This window comes from Ornithodoros turicata, chromosome 7 (genome assembly GCF_037126465.1).
Source record: "Ornithodoros turicata isolate Travis chromosome 7, ASM3712646v1, whole genome shotgun sequence".
Taxonomy (NCBI): Eukaryota; Metazoa; Arthropoda; class Arachnida; order Ixodida; family Argasidae; genus Ornithodoros; species Ornithodoros turicata.
Window position 1 is genome coordinate 47,635,018 of NC_088207.1, and position 17,115 is coordinate 47,652,132.

At 46.2% G+C, this 17,115-nt stretch overlaps 1 protein-coding gene across 1 annotated transcript; it reads right to left on the bottom strand.

Moving 5' to 3' along the window:
- Positions 1-6,739: 6,739 nt before the first annotated feature.
- Positions 6,740-10,804, bottom strand: LOC135400626 (uncharacterized protein K02A2.6-like). Its single transcript, XM_064632455.1, has one exon. It carries the CDS (start codon positions 10,802-10,804, stop codon positions 6,740-6,742), a length of 4,065 nt encoding a protein of 1,354 aa, XP_064488525.1.
- Between the last annotated feature and the right edge of the window lie 6,311 nt (positions 10,805-17,115).

A 17,115-nucleotide genomic window follows, 5' to 3' on the forward strand; every position in this document is an offset into this window, starting at 1 on the left:
CTTCTCCAAGATTGGCCTCTTCGAAGACATCTTCAGTGACGGTCTTTTCAACAGTTCGTCGCCCAGAAGGAAAGTGTCAACCCGAAGTTTCGAATTGAATTGTTCCTGCTTACTTCCCAATATATGCTACTGCTTTGTACATCATTGTTGATAATGTGATCAGTATCACTGCGCTGTAAGTTGAGGTTTCAATAAATTTAGAAAACTATAAAAGGGTTCATCAAGAGGGTCCCAGAAAACACACAATCGCACACCCTGGAGAGCGCGCACATTCACAAACAAATTCCCTGCCCATAAACTAAAAACCGCTCCTTGATTCAAACCCTCTCCTATCCTTATTCTTAATCCCGCAGTGTAATTAATAACCGCGACGTAAAATGGCCATTTACCTCTCAACAGCGCACTCATGTACCCCTCCCACCATTCTGTGGCTGTCCTTAGATTCGCGATTGTTAGCCACGCACAAGTAGAGCCACTCTCCCCCTTTTGCCTATTCATTACAAAATCGGCCGACATTGTGTCTGCGTGCCACCAAGGCCTCCTTCTCCGTGTAGAGCGCACCTTCGACAACACACGTTTCGCCATCTATCTCCGTTCTACCCCCACGTGTATCACTCCACCATCTTTCCCCTCTGCCACGACCTTCCATCATGGCTTCATCTCCCACGTATAGGACATGTTAAAATTTCATACTGCCGCAATTACCCTCTAGGTGGAGCTTCGACCGCTGAAACAAAGGCAACGGCGCAAAGCAAAAGAGAAAGGAAGAAAGCACGATCTGTTTGTCGAAGATCGTGCGCTGAGCTTGCAGCCTTTGGGAGGGGTGGCGGCCGCGCCGCTTGATAAATGATAAAATGGAAAGCCGCGAGCGAGGCTGGTTCGAAAAAAAAAAAAAAAGAAAAAAAGAAAAAGTAAATGGGCAACAACACAAGAACACGATGGTTCTCATCTTTCACCTAAGGCTGCAGTTTCCCGATTGGTGGCTTTTTGCATGGGCGGGTTTCTTGGTCGATGACGTAGACGGACGTCTACTTGACCAATGGAGACACGTTGAGGCGTACGAGGTGGGATGGCGCGGGTGAAGCGACAAGGCGATAGATGGCGCTTCGTGTCGGATGTTGGAGGAATTTTTCCGATATGATGGGAAAATAAAATTTTGGAAACGTCGGCCAATGGTGGTAACGGGGGCAGTGTGTTGCTTTTAAACGCTTTAGCACAAAATAGGAGGCAAATGCAGTCATTCTGAAACATAATCGACGTTTGCTTTTTTCTGAGCTCTCGCAGACGCTTACACATGCAAATGAACACTGTCCCAATCTTTCACACCTGAATGTTCAGTGACGCACTCAGCTCAGTTGAATTGCTGATAATAATAATAATAATAATAATTGGGGGTTTACGTCACGAGACAACTGAGTACTGATTATAAGCTAGTGATTGAATTCAAAACTTGCAAATGCAACCGGGTGAGATGCAATACAAAAACGCAAATTGCTTCCTCCTGGTATACTTTAGCTGTGGCTTTCGTATGAGTGCACCCAAAGTGATGAAATATATTCATAAACACCAACCACACTGAAAAGAAAAATAACCGCAGCAAGCACACATATATGGAAAACTGAGTCGTACCACTGTGTTGTGATCCAACCGTGACCATCTATTGTTGTTGTTGTGATGAGTCACTGGTTGGGTACTTCATATCGAATTACGCAAGTTAGAGCGACATTCCGGGGCAACATCCAAAGCAAATATACAAAAACGTCATCTCATAACGGCTCATGATGCTTATAGTTTCACAATGCAAGAGATTCACTACGTTTGCAACCGAGCTCTCTTCCTTTTTCTTTTTTTCACTTATAGAAGAAGCGAAGATAGGCCGACTCGCGATAGAACATGCCGACTATAATTCATCATATCTCAAAACAACCCTCAATGACTAATCAATAACTATTTAAAATATTTTAACTCTCAATCTCCATTGACTGGAGCTCACAGAACTTCGGTATCCGTACGTGCTTACGTCAGCATAAAATACGAAGCCAGATGGGAACGTGTAGTTCGTTTTCCTTATTTCTCCGAAAAGCACGGAGAATGATTTTAAATTGCGAACAATAAACTAACGTGGGAGCTATCCATGCCCCTGGCGGCGGCCTCTTGGGAGTGTTTGGAGCACCACCCAAATAGAGAGTATAGGTATTTTTTGCGCCTTCCAGATGTTGTCCGAAGTCTTACAGATAACATTTCCCTTGATTTACGTTTCAAAGAATTCACCGCAGGCAACAAATAAATGAAAAATTCAGATCACCTATTATGGAGCACCTCGTCATTCAGCAACACTCTTAAAAATGAACTTCACCGCATAGCACGCTCCTAGCCAACCATTATCTCGTATGATATCGCTATCTGCCCTGATTTGTTGAAAACGGGGGGCGTACGCCTTTTCTGTGACAATTATGAAGAGCATAAGTGTCACAGAAATGGCGTACGCCTCCCGTTTTCAACAAATCAGGGCTGATAGCGATATCATTCAAGATGATGGTTGGCTAGGAGCGTGCTATGCGGTGAAGTTCATTTTTAAGAGTGAACCTCCCTCATACGAAGAAACGGCTGTACGACATTGGTAACCGAGGTGTATTTCGTGTTACAAGAACGCAGAGGCACCGAAACTATCCTGATTGGATTCAACTCGAGTTCAAAACAATACGGAGATTGTGGCTCCACAACAACAACAAATAAGTGATGACGATATAGTGGGATGTTTCGCCGCTGAGGTGGCACCCTATCCCATTGCATGAGGAGGGAAGATGAGCTCCACAAGTGTGGAGCAACCCAACCAAACAATCTGTTCAGAAATTGTCATATGCTTTGCCATACCTTTGACGACTTCAAACACTTACATCATCTTATCATCGTGACTACCAGATATATACGAGCAATCCGCAGGGTCAAAGTAATTGCCGGTAAGGGGACATCAGCTTATTGCTTAAATAATTGCTTGGTAAATATCTGATCCACCACCTCATTGCAGTGGGTTACGACTGGAGTAGCCAGTACTGACTGCGTCCGGTCTGACATTTCCATATATACTTGTTTTGTTTTGTCATAATCATCATGCTGTATAGCCTTCGTGAAGCAAGAGGCGTTTCAGCTATAGGTGACTATATAACTGAAGCATGTCGAACTTGCGTTCACACTATATGCGGCTCGAAGCAACGTGACTTTTATGGAAGGCTTGAAGTTCTATTTAGTTACACCAAAGGAAGCATACAGAAGGTAAATCTCATATGCAGACTGCCCAAAATCCCGATCCAGACACATTCCATACTATCAATGACGCTGAGTCTAGAAGTATATATCATCATCATCATCATAATCATCATCACCGCCTCCATTCCGTGGCCTTGACATGCTGGAATCCGCTTCTAAGTCGTCCAACCATACATGACACTCCATCCTGTCCTTTACCACACATGGAAGCTCACTAACGCATGCATAACGGCCGCGTATAAATTTGAAGTTTGAAAGGCAGGCAACCAACTTTCTCCCCTCCCATTCATCACAGTGAAACCGCGTGGAGCGAAAGAATCAGCCACTCGTTGAAAATAAGCCCGGATTGGAACTCTCGTTACCAGTTACCATCAGGCTCTAACAGACGACGACTCTCCGCACCAGGGTGAAAGCAATTGCCAGCAGCGGATCCATTTGTTCTCGTCATGTAGCGACCGATTGTGAGCAAGATATGCGCCGTAATTACCGGAGCTCATTTATAATAAGCAGGTAATGGTGGTGTACTGTCAAGCGATGCGGTGATAATTGTCCGTGCGGATGAGGATGGACGGTCTTTTCAAGAGCACGGTCGCATGTAGACCTCGCTCTTGCGCATGATGCTGAATGCCCTGAACGTGCTCGGCGTTGGAACAGTGGTGCGCACATGCGACACGTATAATTGTGCTAGATATATACGCTGCACCGCGTATGGAACTTCACGTTCCATCAGCAGAGAACAATGCTGTGGAAGTTCCTCGCATCTATTTCTTCTTTTCTTGTTTCGTATAAGGACAGACAGTTCTTTGAAAGCGTTTTGACAAGTCCTGTATAGCGTCGGACGGATAGATATAGAAAATAGGTTGAGCCGGTGCGCGACTGCGACCATGCAGCTCCTCCATGACGTTTGGTTCGTGAGAGCACTAAGCACACCCGACACTTCACTGCATAAGACATACCGTTCTCTCCCCTCATGGTTTGTTGACAGCGGGAGGCGTACGCTCGCCTTTGTGTGACACGTATGCAGTTACGATAATTGTCACAAAAAGGCGAACGCCCCGTGCTTTCCGCGAATCAGGTATGATAACGGTATCACTCCTGGCAATGGTTGGCCCCCTCCGCATGCTATGTGGTGAAGTTCTCTTTTAAGGGTGGAGCACCTCCGAACGCTGAAGAGTCGATGCATAGTCTAAACCTACACTCTTAGAAATGAACTTCACCGCATAGCACACTCGTAGCCAAACATAATCTCGAATGATATCGTTATATGCCCCGACTGGTCGAAAACAGGAGGCGTACGCCTTTTTTGTGACAATTATGAAGAGCATAAGTGTCACAAAAATGGCGTACGCTTCCTGTTTTCATCAAATCAGGGCAGATAAGGGTATCATTCTGGATGATGGTTGGCTAGGAGCGTGCGGTGCGGTGAAGTTCATTTTTAAGAGTGTACCTGGCCTAAACCTTCTGATATTGAGGGCAAGAGTGTGTAAAGCATGTCGGTTGGGACTGAACATGGTGGAGAACGCAACAGGGAAAAGGACGAGGTCCGTGTTTGTCGTCCTTGTCGCTGTTGCGTTCTCCACCATGTCCTATAGAGGGCGTACGTTCTTCAATGTGTGCTCTGCTCTGAATGTGGGCCGACTACAGAATAGAAACGTCGGCAGGCGAGCAGGGCGTGCTCCGAGTCCTCCAGGATTTCGAACCGGACATTGAGTCTCAGGAATAGGGGTGGCATCCAATGTATTGCTCCATAGACGAAAGCGTGCCGGGTGAACGCAATGCATTCTGGACAGGTCCTAGTCGCACGTCACAGCAAACGTCAACGAGCACGTGACCTTAAAGATGGCCGCGGCCGTGATCGGCTGCAAAATCGTTTGTAAAAAAAGCGTTTTTCTGTTTCTGTGCACCGTTTCCTGCGTCTTTCGACCTTGGTAAGTATTTTCATCCGATAATCTCGCATTAAACGCGCAGTTTTGTACGTGAAGCCTCGTACTGTTGACCACTTCCAAAGATGCGATGACGATGATGATTATGGCACACTGAGCCATGTCGCGGAAGAAGCATCGTATAGTTTACGCTGGCAAAATACGTTTATCCCTTGGGTTTATGCCGATCGGAATATGTCGGTAAAACGATATGTAAACAAAGTCACGTGACCTCAAAAATGACGTTTCCTATATGACGATATGACCAGGACAAGATGGCAGTCTTGCGAAAAGCACCCGCTGGAAGTTAGTTACAACAATGAAGGGTTTGTGTCACCCGTGCGGTCGCAGGCGACGGACTTTAACGGTCATAGCATCTTATAGACTTCAGGGGAACTGTGCCGATAATCGGCTGGATACTCTATACCAGAAAACCCAGAGAAAATCTCGGACAGCACAGCCAGTGGTAGGATTCGAACCCACAACCTCCCAGTTTTCAGCACGACCTTGGCCAGCGCCCCAACGAGCCGACGCCTTTACCCACTCTGCAATGCCGCTGGTCACTCAGTGTCTGCTCGGCGCGTCTCAGGTGATGTTGTACATGTCGTCTGGCAACAAGGACACCGCGGAGTTACAGCGTAGGCGTCGTGCTGCGGAGCATTTCGGGCTGGTTATAGATGGGAGGCAATCGGCGCAGTTGGGGTCGATTCTTGGGAGGAACGAGTGTTACATATCGTCATAACCACATACTCCTATAGAGAGACGATTGTAGAATTCATGTGAATTCGAATCTCAAAAGGGCAGCAAATGTAAAGTCTTCTTCAATACGACGTGTGTTCTTTGAAGGTGAGGCCTTTTTGCCCTGTATAAGCTGCCTATAACTTGTCATGCTCTATTCCTGGAGCCGACAATGTGGTTTCATGGTTGCGCGCATGTCGCGAGTTTAAAGCAGCAGTGCAAGACTCCCGAAGATAAAATCTATTTGTGGAGGAATATTCGATCACAACATAACGTGCTTTGCCGGGCAACACTGGATGCTTCTGAGTCGCACTGCCCATAGGAACAGTTTTAGCAAATCAAAGAGAGACACCCTGTTGTGTTGCTTGGTATACGATGAGAAGCACGCACCGTCAGATTCACGGTATACTCTTTATTCCGCCATCTTGATAACCTTCCCTGGTTGCCAGCACAACAATCGGGGCAGGTTGTATGGACGTGGATAATACAGTGACATAATAGCACAGGTAATATATGACATTCCCCCTCCAGTTGTTGTGTTGCTTGGTATACGATGAGAAGCACGCACCGTCAGATTCACGGTATACTCTTTATTCCGCCATCTTGATAACCTCCCCTGGTTGCCAGCACAACAATCGGGGCAGGTTGTATGGACGTGGATAATACAGTGACATAATAGCACAGGTAATATATGACATTCCCCCTCCACCTTATATGTAGAAACGATTTCTGGAAGAAATATAGGTGAAAACACAAATGGATAACGCAAGATAACAAAAGGTTCAAAAGTCACAGCTCTCCCTCTTGCAGCTCTAGGTATAGTTGAGCCTCTCTGGTGGCACACCTCTTGAACTTCTGATGGGGTACCGGTTGGGAGAACCAGAGTCCTGTGCGGAAACACCGTCGTGGTGTCGATCATCATCTGGTGGATCGTTGCTGGTTTGGTTTTGTGGGTCGTCGCGTCTGGTGTCATCAAGCAGTTCGTCGTCTTCGTCACTATTTTCTACGTTAGGTGTGTGCTTATACTCCGCTCCAAGTTTTTTGAAGAAGCTTGCATTCCGTGTGATGATATGATTATTTCTTTTTGCTGAAATTTGACTGCCTATGACTTCTACGACAATATAAGGCACCGGGTCAAATGTCGACGTCAACTTACTAATCTTCTTTTGTTTGACCAAAACAACATCTCCTTTTTGAAGAGTGTGTTCCTTAGTATGTCGTTTTTCGTCTGCTCGTGCTTTCGATATTTCTTTTGCTCTTGTATCGTTGGAGAGAGTAGCGTCGCGTGTGTCCGTGGTCTCACGGTGTACCGAACTCGGCAAGGTGGTCAACATTTTCCTTCCAAAGAGAAGCTCATATGGCGAAAGCTTTGTAGTGGTGTGCGCAGTAGCACGGTAGCAGAGCAGAAAGTCATGTATTTTCTGCATCCAGTTCTGCTCTTCCACATGGCACGTTTTAATCGCTTTCATGAGTGTTTGGATGAAGCGTTCTGCCTCTCCATTCGCTTCAGGCCACAGCGGAGTAACTCTGTGATGTCGGAAACCGAGTTCCTGTGCGAAGAGTTTAAACTCTGAGGAGTTGAAAGGAGGTCCGTTGTCAGTTTTTATTTGCTTCGGGATGCCGAATTGTGACAGAGTTCTTCTTAGCACTGCTATGGTTGATGACGCTGCGGTTGACGGAACGACTTCCACTACCGGGAAACGGGAATATTCGTCTACAAGTACCAGAAGGTACTTTCCATTCGGAAATGGGCCTGCAAAGTCCATCGCAAGGTTTTCCCATGGCCCGTCAGGCAGTGGAGTTGGCTTTAGAGGATCGCGTTTTGGTCCATGTGTGACAGCTTGGCATGGAATGCAATTGCGCACTGCCTTTTCTACGAGGGTATCCATTTTGGGAAACCAAACGGACTCGCGGAGCAGTTGTTTAGTCTTCACCATGCCCATGTGTCCTTTGTGGGCAAGCTGAACTGCACGTTCCTGAAGACCTGAAGGGAGCAGTAACCTTGTGCCTCGCAGTATGAGACCTTGTGGCGTCACAGACAGTTCAGTCTCTAGAGGCTTGTAGGGTTTGACGTGCGGCTTATTCCACAGATCGTGCCTCATAGAGGGGCATGCTTGAATTGCTTGTGTGAGTTCTTGACACGTGACATCGGCCAATGTTGCCTTAATGACTTCCTCGGTGTTTATTGCACGAGGTACTGCGATTCTTGACAGGAATAAGACATACTCGTCAGGTACCTTGCTGGTTCGAAACCTTGGGTTGGTTTGCCCTACAGGATGTCGGGACATGTAATCTGAAGGATTTTCTGATCCTTTCTGGTGTTGTACAGTGAAGCTGTACTGCTGAATTCGCAGACACAGTCGTTCAATCCTTGCAGATGGTCGCGAACTTGGATTTGTCAGAATATTCACAAGCGGTTTGTGGTCAGTGTGTAGCACAAAAGAGGTTCCGTATAGGTAGATATTAAAGTGCTCTATGGCCCAGACCGCAGCAAGAGTCTCTTTCTCGATTTGCGAGTAGCGTTCTTCTGCCTCTGTAAGGCTACGGCTGGCATATGCCACTACATGAGTTCTGTCACCACCATCCTGCGCGAGGATGCCTCCTAATCCCTTTGGACCTGCATCAACTGTGAGATGGGTGGTTTTGTTCTGGTCGAAGTAGGCCAGGTTGCTGCTATGAGTGAGCACGTCCTTTAGCTGGTCCAGTGCTTTTTGATGCTCTGTTGTCCAGTTCCATGGTGTTTCCTTCTTTGTCAGGGAGCGTAAAGGCGCTGTTAGCTGGGCTAGGTTAGGAATGAACCTGCCACAGTAAGTGATCATTCCAAGAAGGCTTCTGACCTCAGACACATCTCTTGGAGGTGGCATATTTAGGAAGCCTTCTACTTTAGCAGGATCTGGTTTGATGCCTTTCTCTGAGAAGATATGTCCGAAGAACGTTAGCTCACGCTGGAAAAAACAGCATTTTTTTGGACTCAGTGTGATTCCACAGTCGGCTAGACGTTTCAGGGTAGCGTCAAGGGAGTCGTTGTGTTCTCTTTCGGTCTTGCCGTATACCAGGATGTCGTCGCTGATGTTTATCACGCCGGGAATGCCCGCAAGTACTTGACGAACCGTATTTTGAAAAAGTTCGGCGGCTGCGTTTATTCCGAAGTTCAACCGCTTGTACCTGTAAAGTCCCATGTGAGTTGCGAACGTTGTGATATGACGACAGTCTTCCTTAAGTAGCAGCTGATGATAGCCGTCGTTTAGGTCTAGTTTAGAGAACATCATTGCACCGTTTAGGCACGTAACGAGGTCTTCTAGTGTAGGTGAGGTGTGGCGTTCTCGTATAATAGCTTGGTTAGCGCGGCGCATGTCAACGCACTGACGCACTTGGTCAGGAGCGTGTGGCTTTGGAACCACGACTATGGGGGACACCCACGTTGTTGGACCCGTGGCTTTTTCAATAACATCTAGCTGTATCAGCCTGTCGATCTCCTTTTCTACTGCTTCACGAACGTGAAATGGAAGAGGACGTGCTTTCTGTGCGACTGGTGGAACCGTAGGGTCGATGTGGAGCTGAACTTCAAATCCTCTTAACTCTCCAAGGCCAGTGAACAGTTTGGGGTACTTGCTTAGAATGTTTTCTTTGCTTGTCGCCACGTTGTAAGCAATGGATATGAGCCCAAGTGCTTCAGCCAACCGAAAACAAAGCAATGACTCACTAGGCGTTGCTGTGACAAGGACGGTATCTTCCACCACCGAAGTCTTGTAAGAGAATGGTGCCCGGAACTTTCCTAGTAACGGAAGCTCATTCTTCGATCCATATGCAAAGACCTTTGGCACGGGCTTGACAAGTTGGGGTCGTTGCGGGATGCTATTGTACGTGTCAAGGCTAATTATGTTAACCGTAGCGCCTGTGTCTATGATGAATTCTAACTCCTTGTTGAAGACAGTGAGCATCACCCTCGGGGCTTTAGAACTTTTCGGGAACAGTGCAAAGGCTTCATCACCGGACTCGCTGTCTGCACTCTGGTTTGTAACTTCATGAACGACATTTGGGTCTTCGCTTGTGTTGTTTTTACTGCGGCACACGACTGCGAAATGGCCACGTTTCCGGCACGCATTGCATGTTGCATTTCGTGCTGGACAAGACTGTTTTCCGCCTTTGTGAGGCCAAGTACCACCACAGTTGAAACACTGCTTGTCTTGACGCGTGCTCGTTGACGTTCCCGTGTCAGTAGACGCGTTGCTACGTTGAGACTTTTTGCGTGTAAGACGATGCACATCTGTGGACATGGATGCCTCAATGTCTTTCACTTGTCGAGCTGTAATTTCGTAAGTGCGGCCTTGTGTCAGAAGCTGGTCAAGTGTCGCATCCGTCTGTAGTGCGAAGCGTCGCAGTTTGGTGGACGTTGTGCCGAGAACAATTTGAGATTTGATTTCTGCTTCAGTGTTTGCAAACGAGCAATTCCGAGCCATTGTGCGCAAACGCGTATAGAAGGAATCTATGTTCTCATCTTCTTGTTGCGTTGTCCGTCGGAACTGAAAGATCTCGTAGTCTTTGTTTACCTTAGGCGTGAAGTGATCGTGGAGCTTTTTCTTAGCTGTAGCGTAAACATCTGCCGTGGAGGCTGCATCGGGTCGTGTTTCTGCTTCGGAGGATTGAGTTACGGCTGTACCTGGGTGCGGCTCCAGCGAGGTGTATACGTCATATCCGTCATCCCCAATGTAATGTAGAAGCAGTGCTTTCTTTTGGGATGGACTTGTGATATTGAGACCAACGAGTAGATTTTCAAATCGATTTATCCAGCGCTGCCAACGGTCCCCAATAGTAGTGTGATCCGAAGAAAGGTCAAACGGAGGAAATGCCGGTAAGGCAGCGGGTACGACCGCCATGTTGAATGCTCGTTGCTCACCTCTTGTGTTCTCGGTAGCACCTGTGGAGTCAGTGGCTTGGTGACATCTGTGCTGTACGAGGAGTTGCGCGCATCGCTCGAATATGCCCGAAGGAGTTCGCACTCGTCGCCAGTTGTTGTGTTGCTTGGTATACGATGAGAAGCACGCACCGTCAGATTCACGGTATACTCTTTATTCCGCCATCTTGATAACCTTCCCTGGTTGCCAGCACAACAATCGGGGCAGGTTGTATGGACGTGGATAATACAGTGACATAATAGCACAGGTAATATATGACACACCCTTCTCACACAATGAAGATGCATAATTACTCAGGGTTCTTATAGAGCGCACAGACTAGAAGCCGCGTTTGCCCATCGCCATTGAGATACCCGAAGGGATGTAAGACCCGCATACCAGAGCATTTCAAAACTTTAGTCTGCTTTACAATATCGAAATACCAACCGAAACAAACTTGCAACGTAACACATGAATATATATGTATAGCTAGAAAGAGTCGTTTCATCAGAGTGCCATGCTGCTTCACAGGACTTACTCTTTCACAGACAAGCACTGAAAAAGAAAAGAAAAAAATGTCGTGATTGGCATCGAAGACATATCTAGATGCATTCTTCTTTTTTACTTATTCAGTGACATCGAAGGTGCCAGCGAAAGACCTCTGCATAAATTTGTCGTTTATGGACCACCACGCGTGCTACAGGAGAGGAAGCAAGCATTCTTGTACAAAAGCAATGATCGGATAGCAGATTCGTAGCGCGCGCGCGCGCGTGTGCGCGATGTCTTTCATGTGCACACCCTCTAAAAGTCCCTCAACTCCTTCAGAGAGCTCGTAAGAGAATGAGCGAGATTGACGTCACGAGGCCATGACGTTGACGTGGGGGGCAGAATGGGCGAGTGCCGATCGGGTGACTCTATTACGACCTCTCGCTAGGTTGCTTTTACGTCACGGCTCCTGATAGACCGTTTGAATAATTAAGCGAGATTTCGAGCAATCCTAAATGTCATTTCACTGCCTCTTTAAGGGAAAGGATATCTCTCTCTGCATGGGCCGCATGTGTCTATAAGAACTGCACACAGGCTCTACAGCTACAAGGGGCCTACATATACTTTAAATGACCGGCACGCATTCAAAGAACAAAAAGTTTGATTTCTTTACACTTTTTAAACACGCTACACTTTTTAAGAAGCCTGCCACCAGTGAGATCGTATATAATTGCGAAACCTACGAAATGGTTTCTTCGAACTCTTTTGATCATCGTTTCTTTATTTCGGTTGAGTGACGCCTTGCTATGAACTACAGTAGAAATCGTGATCCCCTCGGGGAGTCATAAGGGCATACCGGGACACAAAAAGACGACCGGGCCTCTTTATGTTCTCACATACACGCTACTCTATAGCTTCAGTCTAGAGGCCCAGTTGGGATGAATCTATATTAGGTAGCTTCAATTCGTTATGCGTATTTATTGGACACCCTTTGAGATGTCCACGATAAGATACAGCTTGCGTACAGCTTGAAAGCGCTCATTTCTTGTTCGCTCGATGGAAGTACAAATGCATTACGCATATGCACGTGGACGTGGTGGTGGTGGTGGTTGGTAAAATAACAAGGGGAGGTTGAATTCGCGCAAGCGAATTCTGCTACCCCCAAAAAAAGAAAGACGGTACACCCCAAAGCAGAAAAGAAAAAAGAAAGGAAACGGTACGATTGCACCACAGAATGTGCGAGCGCACCGCAAAAGCTCACCGGGGTGAGCGTCTCGACCGCGACAACGCAGGACAGAGCGCGCACGTGGACGTATTTTGAACGATGTGCACAGCGAGCATAAAGATTACACCTTTGCTAGAATATAGCATATGTGTACGTGTGTGCGAAATGTGCGTTTGCAACAGAAACACGTGTTCGTGTAACTGTCTGCCGCAGTTGGCCTCGCAAAGCGCGCCGACACATGTATTACGCCTACTTGTACAGGCGCCAATCGGAACATGAGGTACGAGTAAAAAGCAATTGTGCGTGTGTGCCATCTTGTTCAAACTTGCGCCTCCATATTGCATGTCACACCGTTAAAGCAGAACCTGGTCGCATATAGAGAGTAGAGTAGTAGAAGTAGATAGCCGCGTTTTGGAGCTTGGTGACGCCCGAATATGGGGTCTGCTGCTTCTTTTAGTTGAGGAATATAACACAGCCCGTACTTAATCGCCATTCAGGATAATAACATACTGTCTCCTAATTTGTTGATAGCAGGAAGTGTACGCCTTTTTCGGACAATTTGTGCAAAATGCAGCAAAGTGCAAATGCAAGTGCAAACGCAAGTGCAAAATACAAAGTGTGAAAAAGGGCGCACGCCTTCTATTTTCGACAAACCAAAAAGAGACAACCAGACAGATTTCGTTCGAGATGATTGACGGCTAGGAGCGTGTAATGCGATGAAGTTCTATTTTAACAGTGTGCATCGAATGATGGTAGCAAAGTTATCCGTTTTTTCTTATTCTCTAACCTGTCTCAAATGCCGTTCCTAACCACCATTTGTCCTAATGAACAGGATGGTCGAAGAAAAGGAAGACGATGCTCTCTACAAGTCATTCAATCAATACACACTATTATTATTATTGTTGTTGCTAATACTACTATTATTGATATGATATATATATATATATTGATATATATGAACATACCGTACTTACACACAACTGAAGGTGTTTTTGAGGAACTTGGTATAATCAAAGCGCACAATGTTTTCCCTTACATGTTACTTTGCGCATACAAATTTAGAAGTGACGCATACAAGAAGTTCCTCGAAACTCTATCAGAGATCCAACAAAACTGTTCTAGTGGCCTCATCTGCCTCCGTGATGCTAATCAATGGAAAGTCCCCTTTTGCCGTACAAACTACGGCAAGCAAACACACCGTTTCAATCTGCCATCTGTTCTCAACACATACTTAAACGATCAGAACGCAACAACAAACATACTAAACAAAAGCTATCTTCGAACCTTCTTCGTCAATCATTAGTGCACTGATACGGTTAATTCTCTTCTTTATTATTTCACATTTAGTGTCAGCCACTAAAGGTCTTTAAGTACCTGCAAGTAGCACCATTCTATTGTGGTTTAGTATTGTACAAGGACGTTTGTGGGTTTTTAATTATTTCAAGTGTTGGTAGTTTGTTGAACAATGTCTGTACACTCTAAATAATTTCACACCGTTAAAGGTTTAACAACGTGCATGGCGCACGCCTTTTTAGGTGTAATTTTGGTAACATCATAATGGAGCACGGTTTTGCACAAATTTTTCTTTACTCGAGTGTTGTCTGTCCTCCAAAAATTCAGTCTTGCAACATCTCAACATTGTTCAACAGTATTGTAGACACTTGGCCGTGCTCGATTATCGGTAGCGATGCATATATGCATTAGCTCGTACCTACGATATCCAAGACATCATGAAAGCAAGATTTGCACTGACAATGGATCTTTAGTAATGCTTTCCGAATTTTGTAAAATATCATCCTGGAGATGCAATGTTACGCAACCAGGTTGAATGTGCATAGCGCACACCTTTAATGGTGTGAAAAAGTTTACAGTGTATAAGCACATGCTGCTGGTGCTGAAATTAAGGCGTCGGGGCCTTGTCAAGTTGCAACTTTTGCAAGTTGCAAGGGGCAACTTTTTGCCCTGCCGCCTTCCATGTACATAATAGCTCATGGTAAATAAATTTCAATTCAATTCAATTATTATTATCATCAATACAAAAACACAATTTGATGCAGGTGTATGTCAAGTCCCAAACGACGAGAGACAATGCTTTCATTCGTCGTCGTATATACGCTAGACGATAGCGCACCTCACTTATAAGAGCCGCTACCCCCATTATGTTCCTCCACGAAAAGAAGATTCGCCTTCGCTAATTGGGAAGCCTCTGACGGAAATTAAAAACAAGCCGATCTTGGGATAGCTCAACGCGAAGCACGCGGATACTGACTACTTTTCTCATACCCGAACAGCTATAGGCTGACTCTTTCCCGGCTGTATAGATTGCAACCTTAATGTCTCACTAAATTTAGTAAAACAATCCAAATTTGGTTCGCCACCCATTCGCCGCCGTCGCCTAACTCTCCTGTCAACTGGAGGTTCCAATACGATGACAGTCCGTGACAGCTAATGTCTCTGTTAAACATCGAATTCCTCTCTAAGAAATTCGTAATATAATAGAAAAAAAAAAAAAACTGCCACCCTCACCCGATTGTACTCTCTCGCCCTCCTACCATAGAAAACAACGTCCATGATGCTCCTTGGCGCAGCGCATACAACCTAGCATATACGCGCAAGAAAGCTATAGCATAAAAGGAAAAGATATAAAGAAAGAGACGCTGTCTCTACATATATAAGATGAGAATACAAAAACAGAAAAGGTCCCCAGCACACATCCACGTATATATATATATATATATACAGAGACACGTCGCGAAGAAAAATGGTCGACTGGAGGAGGTGACGCATCTCTAGCTCCAAGGGAGAGGAGGTTTTTCCAATCGGACGAGAAAGTCGCTTGCACGTCGGACCAAATTACTGTCATTATCGTAACAGGGAACCTATCATTACAGGGGCTCGAGCAGAAGAGACCCGGACTGAGAAACCCCCGACGATCCCCAGCAAGCCGGCTGGTCGGGCTCTCGCAGCTTCCCCCCCGGCGTCCGTCGCCGCCGCCACTGCCATCGTCGTCACGTTGAGAAAAAAAAGAAAAAGAAAAAAAAGAAAGTGCGCCGGGGATTTTTAGAGCGTGCAGATGAGCAGCGAGCGTTGAATTCAAAACGCGAGTGTCGCTCTGCTGGTTTCGTTGCCGATTTACAGTTTGCGGCTACACACGCGAGAAAGCTCACAAAAGGTGGTTCGTCATTGTTCATCGGTTGGAGGATGGATTAGGACTTGATGGAGGTGGATGATTGATTGTATATAGTTATGCCAGGTATTCTTTTATATATTTTTTTTTTTGCGATGAAAAGTGAGAGTTTGAAGTTCCGGCGTTCCATTTTCTTTCTTGAGGTGAAATGAGCATTCCATCGAAATTTTTTGTTTGTGATCTCGTGATGAAGCGCGGGACCACGTTATCACACGAACCCTTTGTTGGATGCGTGAAGCATGGCCTGACAACTGACTGTATACAATCGCTTTTACTGATTGTACGGTGTTAAAGGAACACGTGTTATGACCGCTGAGCAGCCATGCCGGGAATGTCTTCCGACTTCTTGTCTTATACAACTTCGTTCTGTTCGCATTCATGTTACGCTGTCACCTTTACACGAAAAATCCTTTCCACGTCACGTGTTCGTCGATAAAAATGGTTATTCTGTTGCTTCTTCCAATAGCGTGGCTTTGCTGGTGACACATCATATAGGCATCGGCCACAGCTCACTTCCAATATAGCGCTCTAAAAAGGGAACCGCTCATCACATAACACAATCCCATTTGGTCAATACATATATCGTTCTTGCTCCTGATTTGTTGAAAATAGGAAGCACACGCTTCTTATGACATTTTGCACGCACGTGAAATGCCACATAATGGCGAACGGTGCGATCCCTCTTCAAATCAGGAGTAATAACGCTGGTATGTGATTCAAGCGGCCGGCATCGCGCAAAGGCATTTCTGTTATGCCGAATCTCTGGGGTACGCGGCCCAACGAGCTGTTACATCCATCGATGGACGTAATGGCACGATGGATGTAACAACTCGTTGGATGTTATAGCACGGTATGGATGTAACGACGCGTTGGACGTAACAGCATGATGGATGTATTGACACGATGGATGTACCAGCGATCGCAATCACACAATCGCAAGCGATAACCATATCATTCGTGCGAATTGTTGGCACACGGCATGCTATGCGGTGAAGTTCTGTTTTTATTGCGGAGACTGTCGAAATCGAAGTTAACCGCGTCGGGACCTGGCGAACGAGCATCCCGAATGACATCATTTTCGCTGCTGCTTTGTTGTGGTCGACAATACACGATGGACGTAACGGCCAAAAAATCGGGGTCGCCATGGGGGCGACGGGAGGTAAGAAGGTCGACGGGAGGAGAAGCCCGGATTAGGAATAGCAGGAGTGAACCAGGTGAAGCAGGATGTAATGGCTCATGAGAGAACTGATATTCTGAGGCTGGAACAACATAGAAAGGGTTGGACGTACTAGCCCGATGGATGTGATGACTCGTTGGATGTACTGGCTCGTTGGATGTAATGACCCGTGGATGAAGTGGCCAAAAATGGATGTAATGTCTCGTTGGATGTAACGG

Excerpts from the sequence above, each read along its gene's own strand:
- LOC135400626 (XM_064632455.1), bottom strand. The coding sequence starts at position 10,804 with ATGGCGGTCGTACCCGCTGCCTTACCGGCATTTCCTCCGTTTGACCTT.